At 41.9% G+C, this 15,870-nt stretch overlaps 1 protein-coding gene across 8 annotated transcripts in view; it reads left to right on the plus strand.

The window, feature by feature from the left end:
• The window catches only part of LOC127414949 (AMP deaminase 2-like), a 41,567-nt gene extending 26,791 nt beyond the window's left edge, over positions 1-14,776 (plus strand). For 6 of the 8 annotated variants that reach the window (XM_051653360.1, XM_051653361.1, XM_051653362.1 and 3 more), the window contains exons 13-18: positions 5,458-5,584; positions 6,251-6,414; positions 9,948-10,068; positions 10,508-10,681; positions 10,881-10,991; positions 12,770-14,776. In XM_051653360.1, the coding sequence (XP_051509320.1) occupies positions 5,458-5,584; positions 6,251-6,414; positions 9,948-10,068; positions 10,508-10,681; positions 10,881-10,991; positions 12,770-12,985 (913 nt within the window). In that variant the 3' untranslated portion in view covers positions 12,986-14,776. Of the gene's footprint in view, positions 1-5,457; positions 5,585-6,250; positions 6,415-9,947; positions 10,069-10,263; positions 10,682-10,880; positions 10,992-12,769 lie in introns of those variants that run through there. The other 2 variants (XR_007892878.1, XM_051653365.1) reach the window with 2 other exon arrangements.
• Positions 14,777-15,870: the final 1,094 nt, after the last annotated feature.

Below are 15,870 nucleotides of genomic sequence, written 5' to 3' on the forward strand. Positions count from 1 at the left end.
CAGGTCACGCTCAGGGGAGAGTGGAGACTCCACCCCCACATGGTCCAGCTGGTTTGGAGTCAATTCGGTCAAGCGCAGGTAAGCCTGTTCACTTCCCGGGAATCCTCCCACTGCCTGCTCTGGTATGCCCTGACCGAGGCTTCCCTCGGCACAGATGTGCTGGCACATAGCTGGCCCCGGAGGACACTGTGCAAGGTCAGGACCCAATTTTTTTTATGTGTTTATCCCCTATATTGATGACTGCCCCATCGCCTAAAATTCAGAGTCTGGGGCAAAATGAAATTTGAGTGCCCAATATGTCACACATAAAACTCTGAACCTTCAACCAAAATTCTTTGATTTTAACACACCACCAAAAAATATGTGTTGTGTCTCCATCTTCTGATTGGCATCGTCAGCAGGTGGGTGTAAATTTAAGACCAAGCCTATACAATCTAGAGGGGGTCCAATAGATTCTATGTAAAATCTTGAATTGCGTAAGGTGCACCCTTGCATCTCTAGATAAAGACTTAGCCCACACTTCCTCCTCAAATACCAAGTTTAAATCTTTCTCCCATAATATCTTGAGAGAAGTTGAAACTCCATCCCCCAGACTCTGAATTAACAGGGAGTAATACACTGATGCCTCATGGCCTTTTCCAAAAACAGTAATCACCACTCCCAGAGTATCTGCCGCTTTAGGGGGGTGTATGCTACTCCCAAAAATAGTACAAAGCGGGTGGCGCAGCTGTAAATACCTAAAGAACTGAGATCTGGGAATCCTAATATGTTGAACCATATTTTCAAAGGATCTCAACACTCCACTCTCATATAGGTCTCTGAGCGTATTAACCTCTCTCACAATCCACTCTGACCAGCAGAAAGGGGACTTATTAATACATAACTTTGGGTTCAGCCATATGCTTGAGGCAACTTTTAAGTAAATGTCCAAACTAAACACTCTGGACACCTTTGTCCATACCTCGTGTAAATAGATAACGGGGTAACGGCGAGATAACGGGGTGTAACTTAACTTCTCCGGTTAGTTTAATAGAAAGGCTTTGCAATGGCAAAGTAGGGGCGAAAAACTTCCTGTTCAATACAAAACCAGGAAGGGGCTCTCTCAGGTGGAAGCGACCAATGAGCCAAATGTTTGAGACTGAATGCATAATAATAAAACAAAATCTTGGGTAGGCCTAGCCCACCTTTGTCAAGCAGCCTATGTAACTTATTGAAATGTAATCGCTATGCTATCAAATTGCTTGAAATAAGAGAGGGGGACATCTACAGGGAGAGACTATAGCAGGTATTTTGGAAAACAATTCATTTTAATAACGTCTTGGTTACTTTCGTAACCTCCGTTCCCTGATGGAGGGAATAAGACGTTGTGTCAGTGACACTAGGAGTCACTCTTGGGAGCCCCAAACAACTCTGATCTTTGAGAAAAGACCAGTGGGAATTGGCGAGTGGAATTTGCATGCCACTCCCCCCCAGACATACGGGTATAACAGGAGCTGGCTCGCAACCACTCATTCAGGTTTTGTGCTGAGGAGCCGAGACAAGGTCCCGGCCGTTTCAGTGGGTAGTTCAGTGTTATGGCAGGAGGGACACAATGTCTCGTTCCCTCCATCAGGGAACAGAGGTTACGAAAGTAACCAAGACGTTCCCTATCTGTCACTCACTCGACGTTGTATCGATGTAGTGACACTAGGGGTCCCTATACGAAACGCCACAACTAGCTGAACTGTGTTACGTGGACTGGCGGTGCGAGACGGGCAAGCTGGTGCGTGCCTTGTAGCCAGCACACCCAGCCATCACGTAACCTCCCCCAATGCACCTACGAACGTCGTACAGTCCCCCGCACCCCGGGGACAAGTCAACTGCCCAAAGAAAATGAGGACAGGCTGCCCCAGCCGTGGCCTCTTCTCTTTTTTCTTCCCAAAAAAGAATGGAAATCTTGTTCAGCTGGGGTCATAAGTGTCCGCGTCGGGGAGGTGTCCCTTCCCAAGGGGAAGACATCGCGGAGACCACACCCTACCCATAGGGGTGGTAATTGTGTGGAAATACATCACATGGTCTTACCGAGCTTGTCGGCAGTGTCACACGTGGAGAAGTCCCCATGGTAGGTCCTACCCAGAGGGGAGGAGCTCAACAACATGGTGACCGGTGGCAGAGGGAACTCTGCCCAAGGAAAACATGGGTTTACCAACGGGGAATCCGTCTTGCAGAAGATACATCACACAGGGTTATATACAGGCAACCAGCGCATGTGGAGCCCCTACCCCAGCACAGGGCCTATTAGCACACGTGCTGGGGCGGCATAGAGTTTCTCCACCAACTTGCCTGCCACAGGGCTAAGGAGGAAGGACATCCAGGGTCCACGACTTTGTGAACATGGCTGGGGGGTAAAAGCGCACATCTGCACCTCCAGGAGCGGGAAGGCACTATGCGCAAGCGGTACACCCGGCCAGTTGTCCCGCAAACTTACCTGTTTGTACCTGACAACACACAGGACAAAACCGGCTCAACCTGGAGATTGTAGAACCTCGCAAAGGTGTTGGGTGTTGCCCAGCCCGCTTCTCTGCAGATGTCTGCTAAAGAGGCGCCATTGGTCAGAGCCCAGGAGGCCGCCCAAGGGGGGCGGCATGTCCTGGGCATGATATGCAAATGTGATGGCATCCATGACCCAGTGGGACAAAGAGCTGCTCAGAGCGTCTAAAGCTCTGCGTGCGATCCAAATAGATGTGTAAAGCACGCACCGGACACAACAACGACAAGGCTGGGTCTGCCTCCTCCTGGGGCAGCGCTTGCAGGTTCACCACCTGATCCCTAAATGGGGTCGTGGGAACCTTGGGCACATTGCCCGGTCGGGGTCTCGGGACCACGTGATAGTATTCCGGACTGAACTCCAGGCATGTGTCGCTGACAGAGAACGCCTGCAGGTCCCCTACCCTCTTGATGGACGTGAGTGCAGTCAGGAGGGCAGTCTTTAAAGAGACCGCCTTTAGCTCTACTGATTCCAGGGGCTCAAACGGTGCTCCCTGTAGGGCCCGTAGGACCACTGAGAGATCCCATGAGGGAATGAGGCGCGGTCTGGGAGGATTCAACCTCCTCGTGCCTCTAAGGAACCTGATGATCAGGTTGTGCTTCCCTAAATACTTACCGTCAACTGCATTGTGGTGCGCCACCATAGCGGCCACGTACACCCTCAAGGTGGGGGGGACAGCCGCCTCACCAACCTCTCCTGCAGGGAGGAAAGCACCGACCCGACTGCGCATCTCTGGGAGTCTTCGCGTCGGGAAGAACACCACTTAGCGAACAGACACCACTGCAAGGCATATAGGCGCCTCACAGAGGGAGCCCTAGCCTGAGGGATCGGCCACTTAGGTCTTCTGCGTCCCGTCCAAGGGCCAGACATGAACATTCCAGAGGTCTGGTCGCGGTTGCCAGATGGTGACATGTCCCTGAGAGAGGAGAACCCTCCTCAGGGGAATTCGCCAGGGAGGGGCTGTCGCGAGGAGTATGAGGTCCGAGACCCAAGTCTGGGTGGGCCAGCAGGGTGCCACTAGGATGACCTGCTCCTTGTCCTCCCTGACCAGTGTTAGGATTAGGGGTGGGCTTTAGGAATAGGAACAAATCTGGTAGCAGGGAGTCAGATTTCATGTAGTGTTCAACAGCTGGCTATAAATGTGAGGGCTTTTAACCCAGCAGACAGTCCATTCTGCAGTGAACTGAAAGAATGTGCAAGCGGTAATCTACCACTGCCAGTAGCACCCATAGCTTTTAATTATGGACAGATGGATTACTGAATGAACAAAGTCAAAGTCATAAAACATATTTTATTTGTGAAGTGAAATGTGTGAATCTTCAAAAAAGATCAGGGGCTTGCTTTTTATTGATTTTTCTTCTGCTTTTAATTGTATTCAGCCCCATATCCTTGCAAAAAACTTATTGATAATTTTCATTTGGATTTAAAAATTGTGTTGGTTGATTTTAATTAATAGACCTCAAAGAGTTATATAAAGTTATATACCGCTGATTGTCAGAGTAATTTTGAGGGGAGACACATTTAAAAAAAAAAAATTGTATCCCCTTTTCACCCAATTTGGAATGCCCAATTCCCACTACTTGGTAGGTCCTCATGGTGGCGTGGTTACTCACCTCAATCCGGGTGGCAGAGGACAGGTCTCCCTCGCCTCCGCTTCTGAGACAGTCAATCCATGCATCTTATCATGTGGCTCGTTGTGAATGACACCACGGAAACTCCCAACATGTGGAGGCTCATGCTACTCTCCACGATCCATGCACAACTTACCACACGCCCCATTGAGAGCGAGAACCACTAATCGTGACCACGAGGAGGTTACCCCATGTGACTCTACCCTCCCTAGCAACCGGGCAAATTTGGTTGCTTAGGAGACCTGGCTGGAGTCACTCAGCACACCCTGGATTCGAACTCGCAACTCCAGGGGTGGTAGTTAGCGTCAATACTCGCTGAGCTACCCAGGTCCGGGGAGACACATTATTAAATTTGCAGTTGATTCAGTCATTGTGTCTCTCCTCAGCGAATTAGATGTTAGTCATGGTTCTGTGGTAGATCATTTTATTCAGTGGTGTGATGCTTCATTTTTAAATATCAATGTTTCTAAAACAAAAGAGATGTCCATCGATTTCCATAAGAATCCGCAACATGTTGTGCCTGCTGTCATAAATGGACAGGATGTAGAGGTGGTCAAGCAATACAAATATTTAGGTATAGTACTTGATGACAAATTACATTTTGAGGCAAACACTGATGTCATTCGAGGGAAAGCTCATTAGCACATGTATTTTCTGAGGAAACTTTGGATGTCTCTTTTATGAAAATGTTTTATACTTGTTTTATCGAATCTGTCTTAACCTTTTCCATTACTTGCTGGTACAGAAATCTTAATGTAAGGAATAGTGGTACGTTGAGTTAGTTAAAATGTGTAGTAAGATAGCAGGGACTGACTTAAGTAATATTACGCAACTTTACGAAACAAGGGCAACTTGGAAAGGCCTGTCAGTCCTTTCTGTTGTAAATCACCCGCTGTTTACTCAATTTCAATTGCTTCCCTCAGGCCAGAGATTTAAACTCCCTTTCTGTAAAACAAATAGATATAGGACTTCTTTTATCCCTGCAGTGATCTTGTTTTTGAATGGCTCATTATAATGTAAGTCAATTTGTGTGGGTTGTGTTGTTGTACGTGTGTATGTGTGTGTCTGTGTGTGTGTGTGTGTGTGTGTGTGTACTGCTGTCTACAAAACAAATAGCCTTTTCAGGACAATAAAATTGAGTTGAGTTGAATACATCAGGGGCTTAAACCCCCGAGGCCTCCCCCTCACAATGCCCCTGATTTTCAATTTGAAAAAGCATACAAAAGTACATTGTAAATTATGAAACTTAAAGCCATGAAATGAGTAAGATGAGTAACAGGTTGTTTCTCTCCATGGTAGTGATGTGTACCACACCAAAAAGCAGCTCTCTAACTACCAAGAGATGCTTGAGAATATTTTTATGCCTCTGTTTGAGGTCACTGTTCTGCCCAGCAGTCACCCAGAGCTGCATCTCTTCCTTCAACATGTGAGTATGCTGTGTTAGTCACAAAAAAACAAAAATAATAATAATAAAAAAAAAAAATAATACTTTGTTATTGTAAATGTGCTTTTGTGGAGGAGCCTTTAACCCTTAAAGCATATTAACAGGCTAGAGGCTTGATGATTATTACAATGTCAGACAGGACAACTTCAATTTGAAACTAAAACATTGAGTGTGGACAAACGACATGTGTTCTTTGTTTGCATATCCAACATATAATTTAATTGCCCTGTTTATTTGACAAGGAATTTTTGTTTTATGCATTACGATCACTACTTTGTCCTGAGATGAAAGTGGGGAGAAAGTAATAGTTTAAAATCTAGGCTTGTAAAACAAAGGTTTAAACTCTAGAAGGAGTGACTCATAAAATTAAGTGTTTCCATGAGTTGCATTTGAAAAGTGATAAATGAAAAATAACTAACTAGTTGAAAATCATACATGGGAGTGGTGACCATTTAAAGTTTAACTTCAATGGTTAAAATCACAACTTTAGCTAAAAGCTAGAACTTTATTTTACTCAAATGGCTCCAGCCCACCACTATAACATAGGACAATTTTTCCAGCACAGCTTGAAATGAATAACTGCAAATGATAAACTAGTGTGATAACATTAAAAATAGTGATATTGTGAGACTGAATGTTGTCCTTCAGGTTGTCGGGTTTGATAGTGTGGATGATGAGTCTAAACCTGAGCATCACATCTTTAACCTGGACAGTCCAAAACCTGTACACTGGACGGAGGAAGACAATCCTCCATACTCCTATTACCTGTACTACATGTATGCAAATATGACTGTACTCAACCACCTGCGCAGGTACTTATCATACCTCTGCTACACCTGTGTACGCCTTGCTTCCCTAAGTAAATAAAGTTAATTATAGGGATAGTTCAGCCAAAAAATGAAAATTCTGTCATCATTTACAGTGCTCACTCTGATATTGTTCCAATGTTCTCTTCAGTGGAAGACAAAAGGACTTGTTAGGGAGAATTTTAGTCTCAGTCACCATTCACTGTCATTGCATCTTTTCTTATACAATGAAAGTGAATAGTGACTGAGGCTAACATTCATCTAAACATCTAATTTTACGTTACACAAAATAACCATATGGGTTTGGAACATGAGGGCGAGTACACTGCAAAAATCCTTTTCTTATTGAGTAGTTTAGTATTGATTTCCAGTAAAAATATATCTAAACATTCTTAAAATAAGATACATTTACTTGAGAAGCAAGTAGATATTTTGTTTTGTTAAAGAAATATAACAAAATTTAGTAACGTTTATGCTTAAAACAAGAAACTATATGAAGTTTCTAAATGTAAATTCTGGAGGAGCGAGTCAATCTAATCTTCCAATTAACAGTCAGAGTATATAAGCAGCTGTTTACCTGTCTTCGGTCTCAGATGTTTCCAGCATTTCCAGCATAGATCTAACTTTTTACAGATTATTTCTTATTCACAGGGTTGTGAAATGTCTTGCTAGTATAAGTTTCACCTAAATGACTATTTTGTCTTTTCTACAGCAACTCCTGAAATTGCGCCTTCCGTAGAGGTTTCAAACAATATTACTTTCAGCAGGTCTCTGCGAGAGCCTATTTAAATTCCTGTCACTGGATTGTACGGAGGTTTTCCTCCCACTTTCTCCAAGTGTCTTTCCAAGACTTCACAATTACCTACCGAGGAGCCAAAGATGGCAAACATTTTAGTTAAAGCACAACTGTGGTGCTCTGCCACTGGCTCAAAAACATCCCTAAGCAGCACAAATGTACTGTCCACGTGCCACAACTGCGACATCATTCAGGTCATGCCACTAAATCTCCCACAACACCGAAACCGTGTTTCCTGATTCCTCTTAGAAAGTCTAGGGGCATAGCTCAAATATATACCCACTGCAAACCTTAATTCGGCAAGGTTCTTTACTCTGTGCCACCCACCATTCGAATGCAGTGTGGGCTCTCTTGTTCGGACGCAGTGTGAGCCTATGCAATTTGGCCACAGGTTCTCCTGTTTGAATTGCAGTGTGGGCCCTCCTGTTCGAGCGCTATGCAGGCTTTCCCATCGAATTGCATTGTGGGCTCTCCCGTTCGAATGCAGTGTGAGCATCAGCGCATTGGTCACAGGCTCTCCCGTTCGTATCGCAGGGTGGGCTCTCCCATTCTAATGCAGTGTGAGATTTCACGTCATTCACTGTTAGCCTTCACATTGGCATTTCTTTTGCTCACGGTTAAAATGAGCCCAAAACACAATAAATAGAGCCTGATATAACCTCCAAAATAACCTTGTGCTTTCCTTACAGGCATATGTAAATGTAATAAAGCCATGTGTGCCTCACTTGATTCTGCCGCAGCAGCACCCAACTTAGTACCGCCGCAGTAGTGCCCCATTTGATACTGTGCCGCATCGCCCGACCATGTTTGATGATGCTGCAGCAGCTCCTGCCTATGGTCGATACTGCCACAGCAGTACTCCTTTCGATATTGCCGCAGTAGTGCCTTGACATGACAAAACTAACCTTTTGCATCCCTTACAGGCACGTACACAGAGTTATTTCTAGTCTCTCCACAGGCACTTTCAGTGTCTAAGATCCATACTTTTATAGCAGTGCATCTACAGCAATGGAAACACAGCAGTGCTCCCACAGGACCTCCTTCACTATGCCCCCAAATACTCAATCCACTGCTGCAGCAGTGGTTTAAACTGCGCTCCTGCAGGAGCCCTCCCCCCCTTTTACTATCCCATCTCCTCTACTCCACTGCCTTAACTCTGCTCCTGCAGGAGGCTCATTTTACTCTACTGCCGCAGCAGTGTCTTACCATGCTTCCGCTAAAGCCCTTTGTCTTCACAGCAGCCATAATGAGCATTACAGCTGCACTCACCAGCTCCTCCTGTTAATTTCAAGCACCATATTTCCCAAAATCTAGCTCCTGTAGCCCACCCTCCTAGACAACACCACACCGTATCTATGGGTTCAATACTAAAAGCCATCTCTCCCAGAACATTCCAAACTTACTGGACAGCTTGGAGTTCCTTCAAACTTCCACAGAGCATACAACTTAGTTTTCCAGATTTTACCCTCCTCTCCATATCCACCGTCATATCCCACCTCCATAATACCAAATCAATTCAGCCAGGAACAATCAAAGTCTACCTCAGCAGTGTACATTTCTTCTTTAAACTCATCCACAGCCAACAATGCCCTTCCATTACAAAACTACAGATAGCTCTCCTTATCAAGGGTTTACACAAAATGAATCCCATCCGGATACCAGACAACCACTAACCATCGATATTCTAACCAAATGCCTCAGTACTCTTTGCTCCAGTCTATTTTCCCCCAACAGAACAAGAACCCTAGATGCCATGTTCAATTTGGCTTTCATCGGCTTCCTCAGAGTCTCAGAACTCACCATTAACTCCAACTTCAACCCAGCCATCCACCCACCTTCTCCGACCTTCAAATCGTAAACCATGACACAATCCGTTTGTACATCGGAGTAAAACCAATCAAACAAATCATGGTCATTCGTGGTCATTCAGTTTTCATTTTCAATTTGCCAACCCCCATTCAGCCATACAAGTCCCTGGCTTTTCTTTACTCCAGAGAAACTCCCAAATCACCTCTCCGCTTGGCCCTCTATTTGTTGATGACAGAAACCTCCCTGCATCTAGGCATTGGTTTCAAAAGAATCAAAAAAATTATCCTCAGCAGATCCGGCATTCCTACCAAATTCGCATTAGCCTTTCATATTGACGCAGCCCCAGTTGACACTGCCACTGCAGTACAAACTCCCACAATAACTACCACCAATGTGCAACAGTTGCCCCGCCCACAACTCCAGCAGAAACTAGGCAACCACAATCCCTCATCATATATCTTCATCCCTTTCATTTCACTTTTTTTTGGGGAGGGGGGGGGTTAAAATCCTCCCTAACAAGTCCTTTTGTCTTCCACTGAAGAGAACATTGGTAGACTACCAAGTCTAAATATCTTATGTCATTCTGCTATGTAAAAAAAAGTACATTGTTCTTGTTTTAAGGATGGTAAGATATTTTTATCAGAAATAAGACAAAGTAATACTGTTTTTTTTCTCTCTCTGTGTAGATAATTTTTGGGTTATTTGGGTTATTTTGGGATAAATTTTGCTTCATTTTTGGGTGAGCAAAGTAAAAATAGAAGAAAGGATTTTGGGACAAACAGTTTAATACATAATCTTGCTGTTGTCAAAACAATAACTGCTGCTTGTGTTCTTTACTAGAGCTCACATTTCCAACACTGGTTTGAAACGTAGCATATAAAAAAAAAAATTTGCTCTAGGACTGTATTTAAATATCAGTTATTCCTCCCAACAGGCAAAGAAACTTTAATACATTTGTGTTACGGCCACACTGTGGAGAGGCTGGGCCTATCCACCACCTGGTGTCTGGATTTATGCTGTCTGAGAATATTTCCCATGGTCTACTTCTGAGAAAGGTAAAGACAATTCACTTTACCTTCACACATCCTCACTTCTAGAAACTTCCATTGAATAACACTCATCCTTGGCAATCTTTTCTGCTTAGAAAGAATGTTCATCTGTAAGTTTTCTTCAAGGTTAGTGGTGTTTGTGTCAAACCAAGGCTATATGTGCCAATATCACACTTTATGGTAACCCTTTTTTTTTTAAAGGGGCCCGCACTGAATTGCGTACTGGAGCACCTCCATCTAAACAGTAATATCCTTTCTTGAACTCTAATCAGTTTGAAAGGCTCAAGGTTATGTTTACTAAAGGCAGAGCCTTGTACAGTCCATATATGTCACTTTTTCTCACACTGGATATGTTTAGATTCTTATCTGAAAACCCCAACAGTCAAGAGCTTACCAATTCACACTGTGTAGATCTGATGATGAGATGTATGTATATTTTTCTCAGGCTCCTGTACTGCAGTACCTGTATTATCTGGCTCAGATCGGCATCGCCATGTCCCCTCTCAGCAACAACAGCCTCTTCCTCAGTTACCATCGAAATCCACTACCTGAGTACCTGTCAAGAGGCCTCATTGTGTCTTTATCCACCGATGATCCACTGCAGTTCCACTTCACGAAGGTTAAAAAGCGAATTCAAATGCATGACTGAGAAATACATGACTGTTATATACTCTAAGCTTTACTTTTCATGCAAGATCACATATTAAAATGATCACATAATAAAGGATCACATTAAAAGTATAATTTTTCAGAATAGCTGTTACTCCTTGAATGTGGCCTGTAGTACGTTTGATCTTGTGGGTGTGTGGTTGTTCCAGGAGCCGCTAATGGAAGAGTACAGCATTGCTGCTCAGGTGTGGAAGCTCAGCTCATGTGATATGTGTGAGTTGGCCCGAAACAGCGTGCTCATGAGTGGATTTTCTCACAAGGTGATCACCTCTACATTTACACCTCAGTAGTGGCACAAGTCACCTTTGTGTTACTCAGGAGAAAATGCACTAATTATTGCGCCCGCTTAAAGCGCTGTTTATTCTTGTTTAGCACCTGATACACTAAAAGAATACCTACTACACAGCAAACGCGCCCACAAAGTCTGTGCTGAACGCAATTTTCATGCCACAAATCCAATTTTGCATGCCGGTTGAGAGCGCTATATAACGGAGGATGCACCAGACCACTGCGATCTGGCATACTTTGCCGGGACTGTACAGCATTACTCCATTACTGTGATGTAGAAACCTGAATCATCTCTTTAACACACAGAAAGTGTGCTTGACTACACTGCGCATCTGGATAAATGCCAGGTTATAACACTCTTCTCCATCTTTTGATCCTTATTTGATAAATTGCTGCTATAATCAATAGAAAATGTACACAAACGTCTCCTTTTAAATAAAATAAAATTTCCCACCTGCTTTCCTCGGGAGGTAACAGTGTAATGTTTATTGCAGCAGCAAAAAGCATGGAGTTTTGTGCATAAAGCACAATCTACAATGACCATAATTTACACAGAAAGGAAGTGTTTGCACAGAAAGGAAAAACAATGACTTTCAATATTCAAGACCCAGCACTATTTCAGTGGTGATTGCAGCTGCTTAAACTAGGTTGTGGGAAGTTAGTGAACAAGACACAGGTTTTTGGATTTAATACTACATGGAATAGTAGCACAGCTATTTAGTGAATTTGCCCCTCACTGTGTTACACAAATAATTTTTACTATATACATTAAAGAGCACCTTTTATAGTTTTTAAACATGCCTAATTTTGTTTTAAAGGTCTCATACAATAGATTTACATGCATCCAAGGTCAAAAAACACTTTAATTTGCTCATAATTTAAATAGCAGCATTACCTTTTTTTCCCAGTGTCAAAAACGACTCGTTCAATTATCCGTTCTAAAGGATTCTTTCTAAACTCTTCCTTTCAGAGAGCCTACTCTGCTCTGATTGGTCAGATGTCCCGGTCTGTTGTGATTGGTCTACCGCTTAGTGTAGTGTTTGAGGGCGGGTCAAAGCTGTTTGCGAGCAGCCAATGAAGACCAGAGGCGGGTTTTTTGTTACCAAATTATGTAGGTTAGTACAGGAAGTAAGTCTGGAATTACTAACGACCCGTTTCAGGTGTTCAGCATCGATTCTTTCTTTTGGGAGTCAATAACTCCATTTGTCGAGCACTTTGATTTTTGAAACTTTGCAGACTTTTTTACGTTCACAAACAGCTATATAACACACTACATGAAAGGTAATATTTGAAAAACCATAATAGGTGCTCTTTAAAATTACAACACGGTAAAAAAAAATTGTCAGATAACTTAAAAAAAAAATGTGCTTCATGGTTAGGGATAGGTTCATCTAAATTAAATGGTTTTATTTAAAAAAAAAAAAAAAAAAAAAAAAATGCTATTTAAAATAACATTCATCTGAATACATTAGGTTACACCAAAAGTAATCTGTATGGGTCAGATTAAGTAAAAATAGCATGCATTTTACAGGAAAAAAAAAGAAAAAAAACCCCACAGGGAATCCAGTGTTAACAAACCTGATCCAAACCACATCCAATATGTGGTTTAAATCCAATTAATCCGATATTTTTTTTTTAATTTTTTTTTTTAATTTTTTTAGAATGCATGTGTAATTTTTGTGCAGTGAGAATAAAAAAAATCAGAGAGAAACACACATTTGATTAACATATCAAAATATTCTCTGTCCAGGTTAAAAGCTACTGGCTGGGTCCACATTATCTGAAAGAGGGGCAAGAGGGCAACGACATCAGACGCACCAACGTTCCGGACATCCGTGTGGCTTACCGTTCTGAGACGCTGTGCGAAGAGCTGAATCTGATCACCCAGGCTGTGCGGACAGAGGAGCTGGAGATCAGTGAAGAGCAGGACGCTCTGTCCATGGGTGCAGGGCAGGCCAGGCGTTAGGGGTACCAGACACTTTCAATTATTCAACCAGTACAGAGTTTGATTGAAAGCTGAATCAGGGAAATGTTAAACGGTTTAATTCCGCAAGTGTTCAACTAAATACCCAGTTGAGTGCTGAGATATTTTATTTGACGTTATTGAGAAATTTCATAGAAATGTACCATGGATATTTTGGGTGTGAAGCCCAGGTTAAAAGTCCTGATTGCTGTAAAGCAAACAGAATTTGCACCAGGGAAATGCCAGTGTTGTCTTCTAAATAAGCAATGTCCTCAAAGTTTTGCAGAATACCTACTGAAATCTGGGAACAAGAAGACGAACACACAGTCAAGCTTTAGAACACCCAAAAAATCTCATCCTCTGTTACTGTGGACCTTACATTGTCCATAAACTGCAGTCCTTTCTAACCTTCTAATCAGTCAAATGCTTTACACATTGATAATGAACATTTTGGTGTAGCTTGTACACTTGTTCTGAACACTAACAGCCATAAACATTAGTTCCTTGGCTATTATGTGTGAGCTCAAACACCCAATCACATCTCTGCCATGAGCCAGTATTTCCTTGCATGTAATTTTAAATTAAATTGTTTCATATTCTTAATTTAAACAGGTTATATTCTAAAGTGTTTATTGTTGTGATATTATTTATTTTCCTGTTGTTGTGTCCATTGGTAATTTTACCATGTGTCTGTAATTGAATAATCATTATTGATTTTTATTGTAAATCAGACATAATATCAAAGTGAAGTTTATTTTTTTCTGCTGTATTCTATATCTAAAAAAAATGAAACATTTCAAAATTCTGGGAGTCTTTGGATGTTTTTGTCATTCATCGTCTGATACTAAACATCGGTCAGTGAAGCAAAAATTTGTCCTTCGAAATGGAAAGTTATTACATTTTGATTGAAAGATTATGAAGCTTATCAAACCTTTTTCTTTGGAGTAAAATGCACTGATAAATCATTCCCAACAAGAGCCAACAAGAAAGTAAATGGGGGCAATTTGGATTTCATGTTGACAACTGAACATTTCTTACAAATGCATTCAGAAAAGATACCTCTATTCATGACAATGCTAATAAAATGCTACTCTGAGAATTGGCAATGCTATACTGCTGATATTGTATGACAAATTGCTTTGGATAAAAGTGTCTGGTAAATGTAAATAATTCTGGTTTTTGATTCATACCATAAAATCATAAGTATAGCATGATGATCCATCAGCTTTAATATTCTAGATAGAAATGTCTAATGTAGATTGTTATGATGGAAAAGCTTACACTGAGACTGCAACAAAGGTCAAACCACAGTCCAATAATGAACCTGGCAATGAGAAACAAGCCCTGTGGCCTTAAAAAACCCAGACAGCTTGCCATCTCTGTTCATCAAGTTGACCTGGCCTGGGTAACAAAGACACAGACCTTCTTTGTGTTCTGTCCTTTTGATCACCCTTTTTTCCTGTGGCCTGTATCCCTCTAGTGTTACAGCATGTGGCTATTGAGTAGCAGTAAATTCTGCCTGTCAGTTCAGTTTCAGAAAATTTGTCTGTAAGAGTTTAACAATGACTTTGAGGTTGTAATACAAAATCAATCACCATCACACATTAAATGCTTTCGGTGCAGACTGTTTGGCCCACATTTGTTTTAATATTAATTGTTATTCAATTATTTTATGCATTTATGTTTAGTTATTTTACATGTATCTATGTCTGATGTGTTCTATTTTTATTTGTTCTAATTTGAGTCTACAGTTAATAAACTAGAAAATTATTTAAAAGAAATAAAATAAAAATGATAATGGTCCTAAGAAGATTTTTTTCCCGCCCCCCCTACATCCATGTATGTCATTGCTGAACAATGTACAATTTGGGAACAAATCATTATTTTGAGTGAAATCTTTTCACTGAATCAGCTGCCCTGGTTCACAATACTCTGAATGATTAATTCACGAATCAGACTGATTCAGTTTTCAAGTTTATGTCACTGATTAGGTTGCAGAGATTAAACAGCTCACTGAAGGTAAAAATTTTAAGTGAATAATGATTTAAATTTCAGTCCGTTCCTCACGCAAAGCTATCGCATGATTTCAGAAGACTTAAAATATAGCATTCGAGTCATATGGACCCCTTTAAAGTTCCCGTGAAATGCCTTGATGAGCTCGGTTAGATTTTGGTGTTTTGATGTATTTCCTACTGCGGAACATGTCAAAGGACTCGATCCATTCTAATAAATAGCCAATAGGCTTTAGTTTACACACACCTTTCCACCGTGCTGCTCAGAGAAACTTGAGAAGCGATCTCAATACCAGGCAGCTTTTCTTAAGTCTTGAGAACCAAACGATGATCTAACTGACAACATTAATCCATAACCATCACATCGCAGTCTTTGCTTACAACGAGGCTGGAGCTGTTGTGCAAGTTAAATGCAGATGAATGAGAAACAAGTGAGTAAAAGAAAAGATATATATATATGTTTTGAATCTCCATACACTAAGAATAAAGAACACTTACTCAAGCTGTACATCACAGGAAACCTCCGGCTGCAAAAAATATATATATAAATAAACTCAAGCATTGGTGCATCCCATTCAGAAGTAATTATCCCTATGCCCTATTCCCTTTGAAGACAATTACCCTCCATTCTGAGAGCTTCAGATGGCTGAAAGGTGAAAATGGTCTGTCAGAATTCACTTTTGGAGCGATTCTACTTGGAAAGACCCTACAGCATGGATTGCATTCCCTTCGAAGTGCCCTGCGAAGCCATGATCAGCGCCAGTTAGGACACAGCCAGATGCTGAACATTTGTAGGGGGAGTGTGCATTCTCGATCTAGAAAGGATTTGATTGGACAAGGTTTCTCAACCTCTATGTGACCTCATGGATATTCCTA

The sequence above is a fragment of the Myxocyprinus asiaticus genome, chromosome 24, assembly GCF_019703515.2.
Source record: "Myxocyprinus asiaticus isolate MX2 ecotype Aquarium Trade chromosome 24, UBuf_Myxa_2, whole genome shotgun sequence".
NCBI classification, from domain to species: Eukaryota; Metazoa; Chordata; class Actinopteri; order Cypriniformes; family Catostomidae; genus Myxocyprinus; species Myxocyprinus asiaticus.